This window comes from Fopius arisanus, unplaced genomic scaffold, assembly GCF_000806365.1.
Source record: "Fopius arisanus strain USDA-PBARC FA_bdor unplaced genomic scaffold, ASM80636v1 scaffold00079, whole genome shotgun sequence".
NCBI lineage: Eukaryota > Metazoa > Arthropoda > Insecta > Hymenoptera > Braconidae > Fopius > Fopius arisanus.
The window spans coordinates 328,651-344,907 of NW_011887818.1; the positions used below are offsets into that span (position 1 = coordinate 328,651).

The following is a 16,257-nucleotide window of genomic DNA, read 5'->3' on the forward strand; positions in this document are numbered from 1 at the left end:
TTCATACTCTTTTAGTGACAGGCCCGAAAATTTACTGAACGTTTCAGATTTTTCTCTTATATTTCTGTAGGAATTCACCTAAAATTATCCTCGCTTGGGGATTATCTGAAATGTTGCGTAATTTTTTCTGAATATTTCTCTCTGTGCATTTTACGAACTAACAATCACTAATACGACTACATTGCTGTGATAATTTTGTCCGTTTAAATTTCAGTTAATATGGACAACAAATATTCGATCTAGCTACTCGGTAGATATACAACTCATTATTTTCCTTATTCCCTTTCCGGCTACATGACACCTTCACGTTGGTATTCCTTTGATTATTCATGCTTCCGAACGGAAGCTTTGTAAGCATCCGAATTTTATAATTTTGCTTGGAAATAATGTAGCATGGTCCAGACATATTTCATCAATTGCCATTTGATTTTGACCCGTTTTTCGCGAATATCTCAAAAACTATCCAACCAATTTCTATTTTTCACCCTTCAAAATATCCGCCACGATGTACTCTATCTCAGTCAATTAAAATCTGTATACCTATTCCCACTAAGTGCTTGAAACCTTCCATTTTTTTAGTTTTTTCATCGATCACATTGAAGATATATTCAAAATATCAGTTGAATATACTTAAGATATAATTTCGACAAAAAAAGGTATAACCTAGCTGTAATTTTTAGATTACATATTTTTCTAGGCAGATGAGGTTGACGTTCTACGATTCTTAGCTGCGTAATTGAACGTTGAGTTCATTGAATCAATAACAATCACTTCAAAAGGCATAAAAAGAATCTCGAATGATGATGCATTTCTATGTATTCTTTACGATCAGTGTTTAGCATAGGATGACGGTGCAGGTTTGTGTGATAACTCCCGGATGAAGAGAAGGGAAGGAGGACCAAGAAGAAAGAAAGCTTTACACAATGCTTTTACGGGACTATTCCTTCCTTCCTTGCTTTAGATTACTTTTCTTTCTATTCCTTCCCATTTGATTAGTGGTTTTTCACATATTAATTTTTCTGGATGAACTCGCAATGAAAAATATTTAATTAAAATTACAGAAAATTCAAGAAACGAGAGAGAGAGAAAAAAAATATTCCAATATTCGGTTATTGAATTGCTCTCTCTTTGTTTACTGACGAACGAAATAAAACATCATTTGAATAAATCCACCCTGGGAGGAAAATTTAGTCGAATATAATCTTTATATGTAACCCATTCGTTTCTAAACAAAAATAGTTGTTTTTTTGGAATTTGATTGACAGAAACAAAAAAATATTTGTGAAGTAAATAACTGCTTGATTAATTTAATTTTTCAATTTTGTTTATCCGAATAAATATGTAGTACTAATGACTAAATATCGACTTAATGGCATAGTTACGCACGACCGAAGCAGAAAAACGAATTATTCAGTTACATTCTATAGATTTTTGGCGATTACTGATAAGTTGACAAATATTTTTCTAATCTCAATATCTAAAAAGAAATAATTAACTGAGCTCACGGAATATTTTTTTTTAATTGAATACATCTTCAGATATATTTTAACAAAGTTTAACTTCAAATTTGAATTCTTACAGACAGGTAAAGTTACAATTGCACTCGGAAATTTAATTTAGTTTAACAACAACAACATGTTTTTCCAATGGAGTATTTAGGACTAGCAGTCACATATATCGGTAATTATGGAAATAGTCACTATCAGGAAATTACTCTTTTCATGATCAACATAACATATATCTGCTACTAAAGAAGTAAGTTAACGTTGAATGATCCGATATTTTTTTGAACATTCTTGGGCATGAATGGCTTTACTGAATATGTGATTCACAGTCGGTGCGGCGATATTCAAAAGTACTTATACCAGTAAGGCATAAGTACTTTTGTGTTGTGTCTGAAATAATGAATTTGTTAATCGTTTGCCCCACTATTTTCCGCAGCCGACTTGCATTCCTTTTTGATCGCGATGCCGCCACATGTTTCTTATTTATTTAATTTCAAATTTGATAATTTTCTGCCATTATTCTCAAGAAATGTCTTAAAACGTACTGTATCAGAACATGTCAGTGACAGAAGTGTCAGTTTCTAAAGATGTGCTTCTGATGCCACACTGATTGATATAGGTATCGAAAGTTTCTTTTTTGGTACAACAAATTTACTGAATTTTTTTGAAAGAAAAAACCGGTACCACGTTGGAAAAAGCGGAATTTTTACTCTTTCATGATGAAATTCCATGGAACGTGATATGCAAAAGATATACAGCCATGTTGATTGAATTGACGATGAAAAAACGAGAATTTTGAAAAAAAAAAAAATTTCTAAATCGATTAATATTTATGGGAATTACGCTCTTAAAAGCGGAAAAAATGAAAAAAATTATAGCGGACCGCTGGTATCGCCAAAAAATCTAAAAAAAATTGAATAGTCATGAAATGATGTGTATAATATGGGAAAAAATCAGCGATACAATCGAAGGGGGTAACGGTTTGAACCTCGCTGAGTTCAAATACATTATCGAATTTATTTCTTCTGCCGTGAAATTCCTATATTCACTACCTTAAATTTGCTATGAATACTATTTGAATATACTACTTCAAAATGCGGCAGTTAGATAATAGACTGTAGATTAAAAAATTGGACTGGCTAAATTGACATAGAATGTGTCAGTTGACATTTCTTTCTACTTAGTCAATGGTAATATTATTTTTCGTTGAAATATTGTGAAATTGGCATTATAGATGCACTGAAAACTTGAACTACTGTCCTTTTCCGAATCAATAATAACAAAGCCACTGAAATGGATCTTATGAATCAACATAGTTAATGCAAGGTATGAAAAAATGTTAAGAATTTAAGAAAACATCAGGCTTAAAGTTGATTACTATATCGTTGAAAAGAACAGATTACGGAATTTGCTTTACTTCAGAGAGATCAAAGTGCAACCGTTTCTCCTGAGAATTACTGATGTGTATACTGCGAGTGATTATCGGCGAAGACCCTTACCTGATGGGATACTATCAGCAGCCGGAAGAAGATGAAGTCAATGCCCGGAAATATAAATCTACTTCTTCTCTAGAAATCGACGTACTTAGCCCTGACTCCATTTGGAGTATTTAATAATCTCCTTAACAATGAAACAAATGGTTTTTGACGTCATACTCACCGGTAGAAATATTTAACAAAATTTATTCTGGCGCGGTTGTAATCTTATAGCGTATTGGAGATTTAAGAATTTTCACTACATGATGGAGTATTTTAGAGTATTACAAATTACATCATGTTGAGTAAAAAACGAGCCCAAAATTAGTTTTTTTTCTCAGTGTTATGTAATTTTTACTGGAATTTCTGATCAAAATTTTCGAACCGCCGTATTAAGACTACTTGGTATGGATGTACAAAAATTAATAGTCAACCCATAGCTGTTGTGGCTCCTATTATTCTTTTATAATTTTTCTTGGAACAGCATCAGAATAAGGGGAACAGCTTATATAAACAAAATACAGAGAGATAAATGAAGGGCCTTTTGTCAAATATGTCCAGAGCGTGAAAAATCTGGGCGGTTTGAGTCAGCAGAGTTGCAAAAGTCATAGGAGAAAGATATCCTTCTGAGTGCGTTTAATAAAAAGTTAAAGCCTTATTAATTTTTATTATTTACTAATTTCTGTCCATAATCCAATGCGCTGTTATGTTGCGAATCGATTAAAGAATAATACCTGCTGTATTGTTCTGGACTCTAGAATTTTGCATACTAATGTCGGTAATGCAGAGGCTGTCCGCATACTATGGAAATAAGAAAAAATGGTAATTAGAAATTTCAGTACAATTTTTAATTATAAATGATTGTACAAACGATTTGGTCATTAAATTTGGAATGTGCAAACAACTATTTTTACTGTACAATCATATACTAACGATGTCTAATGATGGGAATACTTTCTTATTCCTGAGTTGGTCAATATGATCATCAATTAGTGGCAGAAAATATGTAATTTTCGTTGCTATTTTATTGAGGGCTCTATAATTTACCACCATTCTTCTTATTAAATGATAACATTGGACTCGCACAAGGTGATTCACTTTCTCCAATGATACCAGTTTGTTGTAATTCAGTTATTATTCCATCTGCTTTTTCGCCAACTGTCTTACTCAAGTGGTAGGGTCTATGATAGATAGGTATGCCTTATGTTAATTCAATTTTCATTTCACCGGCTGTCGCGGTGCCTAACTCATTTATTGGCAATGCAATAATATCGCGATATTCATGTAGTAGTTTCTTCAATTGCAATCGTTTCTTATTACTTTCTGAAAGTTCACTATGAATATCTTCATTTTCTATTTCTCTTTTTCCATACAAGTTAACCATATTTACTTCCATTGAATTATTTGTCTTTCTAACATCATTATTTAGGGTAAAGGTGAGCCTTCATGGCCTTCATGACATATGGCCTGAACCCCGGCTTTCTTAAAAACGTTTCGACCTATTAAAATTTCTTTTGAGATTTGATCGTCTTGTACTACATATACCTTAACGTTGAATAGAAAAAATATTATCTAGAGTGATTTAGCATACCCTATTGGTACTACAATTGTGTGGTTAAAAGCTGATAATACTTTCTTTGTATCTTTTATTTCCAATTCCAAATCTTGTGCTAGACAAAATCTGTAGTGCATTGTCTCAATACATCTCCGAAAATTCCTTCTTTTATAGGTTTATTTACTTTAGTTTGGTTTACAACGTCTTCTAACACCAAAAGGGTCTGTGCTTGGAATAGTAAAGATTTTCCTACTCGAATTAGTCATGCCTTCTTTTTTCCTTCTTCTTTCTTTTTCCGGTAACACTGGCTTTTTTATGATCAGTCAGATAACAATAGGTACATTTATTCCTTCATTGTTCATAATTTTTAAAAGCTAGTTCTGTCTGTGAATTTGGTTTGTTGCTATTAAAATCGTGACGATTTTCTTTATTGTTTGGACCATTATTTTTTCGAGGTCCCTTTTGACCACAACTGAAACAGATTAGTTTTTCAATGCCTTTATATTATCACTATTTATTTCTCAAAGTATGGCTATTACACCTTATACAACATGGGGATTGTGTCCCAGATTACTCGTATATAGGTAGTACATAGAATTAAAGGAGATTTCTTAGATAAACAGTGTACTTATGCCAAAACTTCAAGCACCTATATATGTGTTATTTTGTTTGGTGAATTTTCTAATAAAATTGCACAGTGCCTCATTTGGTGGTCGTCTGAGCACATCCAAAATCCATTCCGTTGAGGGTTGTCTTTCCGGTTTCCGCTGCATCAATAAGTCTAGTTCATTTACTGTTGAAGCTGGTATTGCCACCCTAGCTCCCTCGTAAGTTAGCATATGTTCAAGGGTCTCTGGCTCCTCGAAGAACCGACATGTGCAGTCCTTATCTCCCTTGTTAGGATTGCGTCCTATGTTCCCGCATCTTAGGCGAGCCCATTGCTCCTTAGTGGCTCCATTTACCCCACAGTTCCATTATCGGGCACCTCCTATGTGTTTTATCAAGTGTTTATAGCCTGGCCAGTAGTTTGAGTTGTCGATACAACTCCAGTCTCTCTGGATTTCCTGGTCTGCATGGATGTTGAGGTTTGCCTGAAGCTGTTGCCCAATTTCTTCCTTGTTTCCCTTAGCTCATAGATTGGCGCATCAATTGGCCCAACCTGCTTGGTCTGTGGTTCATCACGCATTTTACCTCTTCTCGTAGTGCCTCCGAGGGCCATCTTGACGTACCTCGCCTGCATTCGTATAGTGGCCTCGTCAGACGTCCATCCCCAGAGCTCCACTCCGTATAGTCGTCCCGACTTGGCGATGACATTAAATAGGTATAGCCTGCTGGTTAGGAAGCTGATCCTTGCTCATCGGGTGATTCCCCAGGCTGTATTGGAGGCGATTCTGACTTTCGATGTCAGCTTTCTCGTGTGGGTACTGAAGGTTCCTCTGGAGTTGAACCAGAAACCCAGGTACTTGTATTCCCTAACAACCTCCAGTCTTTTGCCGGTGAGTATCCAGACCTCGTTTTTCCCCAGTCTTCCTCCGTTTCGGAAAACCATCACCTTCATTTTCCCCTCATTGATGTGCAGTTTGTTCTTTCTCACATAGTCTTCGGTTAAGGCGAGCATTGCTCTCAGCTCCTCGGGTGCCTCTGCTACCAAGGCCACGTCGTCCGTAAATTTCAACGCGAAAATCCTCTCTCCTGCTAGCATCGACCCTCCCAGCTGTTTCCTCCGCAGAGTGTCTTCCAAATCCTTGATGAAGCGGCAGAATAGTACAGGACTTAGGGGTCACCTCTGCCTGACTCCACAGCTGGTGATGAAGTCTTCTATGAGGCCGTTTGAGAAAATTACCCTACTCTTGGTGAGCCTATAGATCTCTTTGATCATCGTGTAGAACCGGCCTTTCAGTTCCAGCTTCCGCAACTTCTCCAGCATCAACTGGCGGTCGATTAGATCAAATGCAACGCGGAAGTCAATGAAGCATACATACAGTTTCTTCTTGGGCTCTTTCAGTCTGAGTCCGATCAGAGTGTTGAGCACGAAGAAGTGGACCCTGGTGCTCCTTTTTTCTCTGAAGCCGGCCTGGCTTTCTCCTAGTTTTCCTGCCTGCTCGGCCCATTGGGATATTCTGGTCGCTACCACCCGAGTGAGCAGTTTATATCCCAGGTCGAGCAGTGAGATTCCTCGGTAGTTCGACGCCAGGTTGAAATCTCCGGGCTTGAAGATGGGGAAGATATGAGAGAGCTCCCATCCTTCCGCTAGAGTCTCTTTCCTCCAAAGGCGATGAATGGCGCTGTGGAGTCTAACTTTCCCTCCTGGGGTAAAGCCTTCAGGAAGCTAGCTGTTATCCCATCTTCTCCAGGGGCCTTCTGATTTTTCATCTTCCTTAAGGATGTTTGGATCTCTTGCGGAGAGAAGTCTTTATTCCACCAGTCTAAGTCTTCTGCGTTGTCCACTGTCCCAGCCAGCACACGCCCTTCCCGGGGGGTTTCGTGTCCGGATGTCTGGTCTTGGGAGTTCAGGAGGCTGTTGAAATGAAGGATCCAGTCCTCGTCCTTGATGTTGTTCTGGGGTCTTGTTTTTCTGGGACGAGATGCACTTATGGCCTTCCAAAATTGCTGCATATTCCGACTACGACCGGCTTCGGTCCATTTTTTATTGAGTATCGCAGTGACTTTCCCTTTTCTCATGGTTTTTAGCTGGTTTCTCTTCTTCACCCAGTCTTCTCTGAGCAATTCGTCTAGTTTATTCCCGTGAAATGCTTTTAGCGCAGCGAAAGTTTTTTTCCTCAGTTTTCTATACTCATCATCCACCCAGGATCCTTCCTTGGGTACTGCAGTTCTGAAGGACTTTATCATGCCACAGCTCCTTGTTGCACTCCATATATTGGTTTTGAGCTGGCTGCAGGCCTCTCTCGGATCCTCTGGCGGGTGATCCCTAAGAAGTAACTTCTTTATCTCTTCCTGGTAGTTCTCTAGTTTGTCCTCATCCCATATCAGTTTCTCCCCGGTGGTCGCTTGTTTTCTTGTGTTGATTGGTTCATCTTCAGGTCTGGTTCTACTGTTCAACTGAAGCGATATGAGGAGATGGTCTGACCCAAGCTAGGGGACAATTTCCAAGGATACCACCGATGATGGAGCTTCCAATGCACTCATAAGTGCTAAGTCGAGCACTGAATCGGAACCTCCTAGGTACGTTGCCTTTCCCAGTCTGTCTCCTTCCATTGCACCATTGAGGATTAGTAATTCATTATCGGCACCGAATTGTAATAGTTTCTCCCCCTCGTGATTGACCAGTTTGTCCTCTGATGTTCTCTCGAGCTGTAGTCCCATGTCCTCCAGTGTTTGAGATTGACACTGTCTGTCTCCTACTCGGGCGTTCCAGTCCCAAACGATCAACACACCTATTTTCTCCAGCGCCTGTTCGACCAGGAGTTTCAACTTTATCCTCGCCTGTTGCATGCCTTTGTTGTTGTAAATCGTGATAAGGTTCAGTGGTTTATCCTCCCCCAATAACAGCCCTCTCAGTATGGTGCCAAACTCCCACTCCCACAAGGGTTAATCCTTGGCTGTTGGTTTTCTTAACTCCTAGCAAGTTTCCTCCTATTGCCTTGCCTTTCCTGTTTACTCTCACTACCGGCTGGGCTTTCCACACATATCCTGGGTCCAGTCTACTGAGAACTTTAGTCTCAATCTTCTTTTCCAGGTGAGTCTCTTGCAGGGTTATAATGTCATAGTTTTTCAGCATGTGCCAGTTGTGACTTACCTTGTGTATGCCGTTGATGTTCCGGGGAAGTAGGCGATGGGAATTGGAGTTTGTTTTTCCATCATTGTTACCGATACTGCCTCCAAACCGTCTTGGTCCTGCTGTCAAGGGACCTCCTGTGTGTGTAGGCGGCCAGATCCGGTCGGGCGATTAGTTTACCTCCCTTTTTCGACCAGTCCCATCTCCGTTCTCCTACAAACACCTTCTGGTAGGCGACTCTAATGCTTTCGTTTGGGTGGTTCTTTCTAAGCTCGTTGGCTTCCCACGAAAGCCAGTTTTGGATATCCACCTCCCTTTTCGTGGCGTCGTCTTCTAGGGTAAGATCCACACTTGAGAGGTTTGCTCTTCTCCTCATTATTTTTGACTTGTTGGCAGCTGATTCAAGTTCCAATAGGAGGGTGTTATTTCCTAAGAGTTTGGCCTTCAGTACTAGTGGGCACATCTTTGTCGTTTTAAGTATTGCCTTCGTCTTCTCCTCTCTTCCCCCGAAGAGATGTTGGGGATCTGTGGCCAACCATCCTAGATGCCTGTACTCCCCCTGTGGAATAGGGAGAGGTGGGTACTCCATGTGTGCATCTTGCCTCCAGCATTCTGCATGTTGTTCACCAGGGCCTCTCCTATTTCCTTCCCTGCTGGGGCTCCTGGATCTGATGGTATTCTGGAAGTTGCCACCCTTCCTGTTGTGGATTGTATTGGGGATGAGGGTGAAGGCCCTCATGTTCATTGCAGAAGGGAATGTCGTTATTGTTGTTATTGCAGTTGTTGCACCGTTGTGTTCGCTTCCCTGCCTGTCTTAGCTCACTTAGCTCATTGTTAGTTTTTATTAGCTTTGAAGACAGTGATCTGATCCGCTGGTGGCATTGGGTGAGCATTGGGTGAGGTTTCATGTATTGTTTACAATTAAACTTTAGTTAAAGACTCGATGTAATGTAAGCTAGGTTGTTAATGTCCAATTTCGCTTGCTCGAGAGTTTGTAAAAGAATTCCTCATCACCAGTTCGTCCAAGATAATATATATATATTGGTTGATGCCGTCAAGATAACAGGTATGCCCAAAAGACCCTTTGTCTATGGGGTTGGTTCACGTGTTGGGCTGTTTTGGTTATAAACAGCGAAAGTGTTTCCATTATTCCCTGTGACCTGTTACAACGGGTCGGTTGTTCGTTTTGATGTCTAAAATTATTTCCAATAATATAACAGAACTAAGCAATCATGCCCGCTGTCGCGCGCTCTGCCTCTAAGTGGGCGCTGTAACGCACAATAACATTCCCGTAGTCTTGGAAATGATCAATCGGTCCATCGACCAATAGGAAGACGAATAAAAGATTGACAATGAAAATAATCGATAAATCATATTAATCTATAATAATATAATAAAAAATGCCAATCTCCTTTATGATGAAGGATACTAGGTCCCTAAAGCGTGCGGCCGTGCATGGATAATTAGCGCTGTGGCGTTCGAAATGAATCACAATAAATATCTATGTGATTGATATATATATATTATATATAAAGCCATACATACCTATAGAGAAATTTGCCAAGAAATTGAGGGAAATCATTTCGTTTTGCTGCTCAGGTATATATATTAAACTTGGTACACAGTCAAGATACATACCGGTTTACTTTTGAAATTGATGATTCTTAATCATTGAATTTCACTGAATTTTGACGATAATTTACTGAAATTCATTTGGTGTATCTGTCTGGTCAGATTGTACTCAGTTGCCAAATGGTAAATGATTCAATATTCGAATTTGAATGCCTTTCATTTGCGGTTGTCACAAACTTCAGTGGATGAATCACTGACATTAGTAACGTAGAATATATTTTTTCTTCATTCAATCTCGTTAAGAAAAATCATTTGAATATTAATTCAGTGACGAAAATTAACTGAGAAGATCTCCTCGTTTTTTCGAATGAAAACCCCCTTGCTCTTTTAATATAAGGCATAATAGAAATATAATAAGAAAATTTGAAACGTTCAGGAAATTTTCGGGTCTGTCACCAAAAGAGTACGCGAAAGTTACGTTATTTTCTGAAGACTGTAAAATTTAACAGGAATTTCACGAATCATTTGTTGAAAAAGTTTTGCCTAACTTTTCGTAAATTTTACATATTTTTTCGAGTAATTTTTTTTGGACTTTTCTATATATAAATCTATTCCACGCACGCTTTTTCGAAAACTTTACATTACCTGCGTAATTCGCCATCTGCTGCACGGAATGATGCAAAATGCATTGCACTCAATTGAGCAAAAAATCCATTCATTGTTTTTCTTTCTGCTAGTACTCTCGTATATCGAAACAACGATGAATCTTTCGACGACTAATATTGAGTCTTATGGCAGTTTGCAATTTTTTTTAGTTTAAAAAATTGCACTGATAAGTTTTCTTTAAATTTTTTAAACTGTATATACAGATATTAAAGAACATTTTGTGCATTGAAAAATTTTTGATTCATGGGCTATAAATGTGAAAAGTAATTAGTTAAGTGTGAAATCAATTGATGTGGCAACAACGCTACTCAGGTTAGGTGAGCTGTCGTTGCAGAAACACAACAAACATCGAAACACATCAAGCAGTTGCGCAATGTTGTCAAACAGAACTACTGCGCTAATCAAAGCCATCAGTACTCTAACTTGACTCATGTTGTACCGAGAGTACTACCTTAATTCGTGCAGTTCGCGTATAAATAAGGGGTAACACTAGTTTAGTTTGGTGCAGGTACAATTAAAAATTTTCCTTGGCAGATACCCGGCCGTGTATCTCGAATGCCCGATTAACAATAGCAATGACAGATAAGAGCTAGATGACGCCAGCAAGACGACGAAAGTGTACAGAACCAATATGATCGTTAGCATTCTTAGATATAACATGTAAACAATTATGTGAACCTAACAACTGTTTATGGTTAGCTCCTCGACGAATTTGCCATTAAACTCTCGCCCCATCGCAGCTTTTCCTTCAAGAACAACCCGAAACTCTACACACCGACAAAGCCAACGGTAAAATACGAGTTCTTAAACGTAATTTACGACATTAAAAACGTTAATTACGAGGCTGCAAACGTATATTACGAGTTCCAATCAAATGTTAAATAAACAAAAAAATCTGAGGGTAACTTATCATTTCAAACTTATACTATGGAACTAAAAAGGTAAATTAGGAGATTTAATAAGTAAATTGCGATTCAGAAAGTGTAATACATGGTTTTAGTTTTGGAATTCCCGTTTTTAGTGTCGTAATTTACTCTATTAGAAATATCGTAAATGAAATGACAAAAAGTTGATTTTACAGTTAGTTTTTATCTGTGAATTATTATCAGTGTTCAATAAAAAAAAAGTCTTATCAGTAGAACAGTTGCCTGATTTATATTTTGAATTAGGACGAATTATTAGAGAACAAGTCATAACAACACTAATGATTTTCAATGAACAAAAAATGGTAAAAAGGATTCGGCAAACTGTACTAATAAAATTTTTGGGTGTTTCACTTTGTCTTGCTGTTTCATTTTGCTCCACTCTTCCCTAATCGGAATCTTAATATAATTTGCGGCTCCTCGATCAAATAAAAAAATCGCCAGTAGGAGTCGAATAATGTCCAACCTTGGAATCTCAAATGTAAATTGCCATGTCATGATCAATTTTATGATTCCATATTTTTTTTTATTTACAAATTTGTAAATTGAGTAATTTATAATACCACAAGAACTTCTAAATTATTGGATATTTCCCGGTAGGTTCGTTGCAAACAAATCTACGTGTCAATTTTACCAGGTTAAAAAATCACGGGTGCGAAGCGCGAGTGATTTTTCAGAAAAACTGGACAACTTCGTTTGTTTGCGGGGAACCTACAGGGAAATATCCGATTAATTTCGAAGCTCGCGTGGTATTCGGGGCATTATTTTTTCCAATGAAACACCGATCAATAGAATTGCGCCATGAGACTAAAGTAAGATAAGATCACCCGAAGAAAATTTCATAGCCAAAACAAGAATCCTTTAATCAATGCACAACCTAAATACAACTCTCAGTTTAGCAGATGGTTAACGTGAAGGAATGATCTTTTGTTATTTATAAATATAGTAACATGCAAATTATCAAAAAATTATCAGTTTGAAACCGTGTAGCTTGTACCACGTGAGGTCGAATGGCGCAATTCTACTGGTCGACGGTTGAATGGAAAAAATACTCGATATTATTTATTGGATAATCATCAGCGCATTCACGATTCCAAAGGTAAAAGAAGAACGTTTTATTAATGGAATCAATTTCCTATTAAAATAATTGAATTGAACTTGACATAAAAAATTTGTGAATTTTCAAAATAAAATATTGATTTTGAATACACATTATCCTACAAATAACTGGAGTACAATGAAAGTACCATTTATGAACAGGCTTAAATTTTAGTATTTAATCGGAAATGGAGTAATAGTTTGGAGAGAATCGTGTCTGCTCTGGCCGTAGTCGCAAAGATAACGGTTGTCTTCCTGCGTAAGTTTAGCGGCGACGAAGTACCTTTTTTGACAAGTTTTAAGAAAGTGGAGAAACAGGAATTCTAAAAAAAAACAATGAATAATTAAATTAATACGCTTGCAAATTTAATTTGGCATGACGCTCTTATTTATATGTAACTGTGACTTCACCAAATTTAAGCTCTGGACTTTAACTTAAGATTTCTGCATTTTTATTATTTGTTTTTTTTTTCTCTAATTATAAATATGCAATCGACAATCGACGAAAAATCTCAGAAAAATAAAAAATCGGGTTTTCGAAATACATACTTTTGTACAAATTGTTATGCCTAAAATTAAATTCTTGGGATTTTTAATTTTTGTTGTATATCCAGTGTAATAAATTGTATCGCTTTGGAAGAATGTGTTTTTCTTAACATCATCAAATTAAAGAAGAAAAGGCCCTCAACAGTCAACAAAACTGAAATTTCCAAAAATTGCAACAGCTAAGGGGCCAACCAATCAAAAAATCCTTCGAAATGTATTCGTAGGATTTGAAATAATAATATTTTTCGTAACAAGTACGGAAAAGTGATTTTTGGCGTGTCAGAGTTTTACACGAGTCGACAGCAAGTGCTATAATCCCATATGCCGAAAAGAACTTTCTGTACAAGTTGCGAACATCATTTTTCTTCGTAATGTGCGAAAAAGTCACTTAGACATTAGGCATGCGAAGCGAAAAGCTGAAAACTTACTATCCCAAAATAACTTTTCAGATGCGGTAACCGGCCGATTACACGGGGACGGCTCTTTGAGTGACTTAAGAGAAATCAAGGGCTTTCGTAGTTTTCGGTAGATGGCTGGCAACTGGGTTTTCATTTGCAAAAACGGTGATTCCTGGGAGGGGAAAAACCTTGACGTAATATTGGCCATTTAAAATGTGGTGTGTAGTGGGAGGTGTCGGGTGCGTTGGACTTTCGGACACTAAACATTGACAAATATCTCGATGTCAGCGATTTTGGATATTCTCACTTTACGAAATCGCTTTCTTTATCGATTTTCTATTTTGGAACCGAAAAACATAATAAATTCAATGGCTGAATCGGCACGATGATCGCCATGTCTCTCATTAGATGATAAAGATAAGGAAGATTTGAAAACCCCAACGATTTGATCATTTAAAAGGTATGACTTCCCGCCACATTATCGACTAATGAAACTGCGCAGATGCATGACGCAGCCGCCCCCGTGATGCCATCGAGAAGATTCAACGATTGGCCAAACTAGCTCTTGTAGAGTCCCCTCTACTCAATCCTGGCTTCGGACGAAACATACTGTAGATTGTTGTACGCCATCTTGAACATTACCCTCACCCACGTTTCACCTTGCCTCATCTATGAACTGTAAATTGTGCGACCCACCCAGCGAATGCAGAGGAGCACCATACCAGTAGTATCAACGCGGCGATCGTTAAGGCGACCCGATTCGCCGTATACTTCATACCCCAAATCAACCTTTTCAAAAATAAAGAAAATACGTATACACAGTTCACCCATCTAAACATTCCATTTGATTTTTATTCGTTCCTTATAGCTTACCGGTACAACTTTATTGTGCATCCCAGTGACTCTTTCAAATGCATATTTATTGACATTTTGCACGTACTGATAGGTTTCATTGAGAGAGAAACAATCAGAAGAAAAAAGTTTAGTGAATTAACGCCCACCAGAGTGAAAGGGCACCTCGGTGTCCCGCATTGGCCATTTTTTTAACAAGTATCATTGAGTGAAATTATTTTCATTTATATTGGGAATATGACAGGTGCAATGATGCTCGATGCATTACTATTCGTATTTGGAATGCTAGCGTGTCAAGCGCAGGTGAGTTGAACGTCTTGAATTTAGATAAATTCCATTTGAAAAATGCATGTACAGCGGGGAGACCGATTATTGATTAGAATTAAAAGGGATGGGTGTCGGAGAATTTTTGGCTGCGCCTCAGATTTTCCACCGAATAGAACAAAATATCATCAACTTTTCAGAGCTTTAAAATCAATAACTATCAGGTTGATATTTGAGTGCCGGGAGGAATCAAGTAGTGGATTATACAGAAGATGCAGTATTATACAGTAGCTTGTAGTGTTAAATTAAATTAAATTTTCGTTTTTTTTTTCAATTACGCTTTCAGTTTACGCTTGTTATGGAAAAATTGTATGGTTTTATCCCTTTGGTAATCTTATGAAGCAATTATTGATATGTATAGTTCAATTGTGGGGTTCGTTCTGCTGTGACGTTTCGGTCATCCATAACACACGATCTGCGCATAAGTGTTTAGAAAAGACTGGAGTTGCGTTTTACTACTCGATTGAACGATATAAGAAGTCAGAGAAAATTACGCATCTTCGGTAACGATTGACGTTCATCCTTCACTGCAGCCTTTTTTATTGGTTGCTTTTCAACTCCCAGATCACTCGTTTTCTCAATGATTTGGATTTCAAATTGGTTAGTTGAAGTGAAAGAGAATGAACGAAAAAATTCAATAGATTTTCTTAAACTAAATTCTTCATGTAAGAGTTTATCCTTTGAATCCTTCATTATCTAAGGCTTCTCTTCGAGGATTTTCCTTCCCTCGATCATCTCAGGTTAATCGATATTAAAATCATCCTCGGAATAATGGTCCTATGTGGGTCTTTAGAAAAGTTGCGAGAATGTCTCGAGAAGTGTGAAAGGATAAAACTTTCGAAAGCTTCTCCGATACCTCAATAGCCAACCCGGCTAGCTAAGCCCGTGATAATTAATCGCTTGAGAGTACTTCAGAACGGCATCAGTTACACATGCACAACTAGGAATTAGCGATTCGATAGGATTATGCCAGGAGCTTCGATGTGTATAAATGGGGTGCGAGAATCCTGAATATATAATTTTGTATTCGCACCACCGCGAGAAACACCTTTTAAAGCAGCATTCATAATTACTTACACTGATAGGAATTCTATCCAATAACAGATACGTTTGGGTTTTCAACAACATTCACTCGAATTGAGTTTGAGGCCGAATTGTTCATAAAATTCATCATTCATCGTGGAAACTCTATAAAAGCTTTCCATGATTAATAATCATTGAATTCAAATGGGAAGTTCGATTTTCAAATCTATCTTCAATATTGAGCACTAAATTCAATTTATTTTTGAACAGATTGGAAATTCAGAAGAAAAGCCTCTAAAAAGTACAGTAACTATGCAGAGAAAACAATAAATTATCAGAAGAACCTTTGCCTGAATTTTCACGTTTATCAAACATTTTCATTGTTGTATCACCTCGGAAAATTAGGCTTATAACTTCTTCTCTTTGTGTGTCTCCACAAAGGTAAACTTTGATCGTGGAAACTCTAGAAATACAAAACTACACGTCGTGAACCAATTTTGTATTTCTGTCAATGATTTAAGGACGTACTACCCGTTTCATCCAATTCATGAAGTTCAGAAAATAATAAAGTTATTATCTTTGTG

At 37.6% G+C, this 16,257-nt stretch overlaps 1 protein-coding gene across 2 annotated transcripts in view; it reads left to right on the top strand.

The window, feature by feature from the left end:
- The first annotated feature begins 14,179 nt into the window (after positions 1-14,179).
- Positions 14,180-16,257, top strand: part of Appl (amyloid-beta-like protein) — a 38,354-nt gene continuing 36,276 nt past the window's right edge. Inside the window, exon 1 of one of the 2 annotated variants that reach the window (XM_011310901.1) lies at positions 14,180-14,629. In XM_011310901.1, the coding sequence (XP_011309203.1) occupies positions 14,564-14,629 (66 nt within the window). In that variant the 5' untranslated portion in view covers positions 14,180-14,563. The remainder of the gene's footprint in view (positions 14,630-16,257) is intronic. The other variant, XM_011310900.1, reaches the window with a different exon arrangement.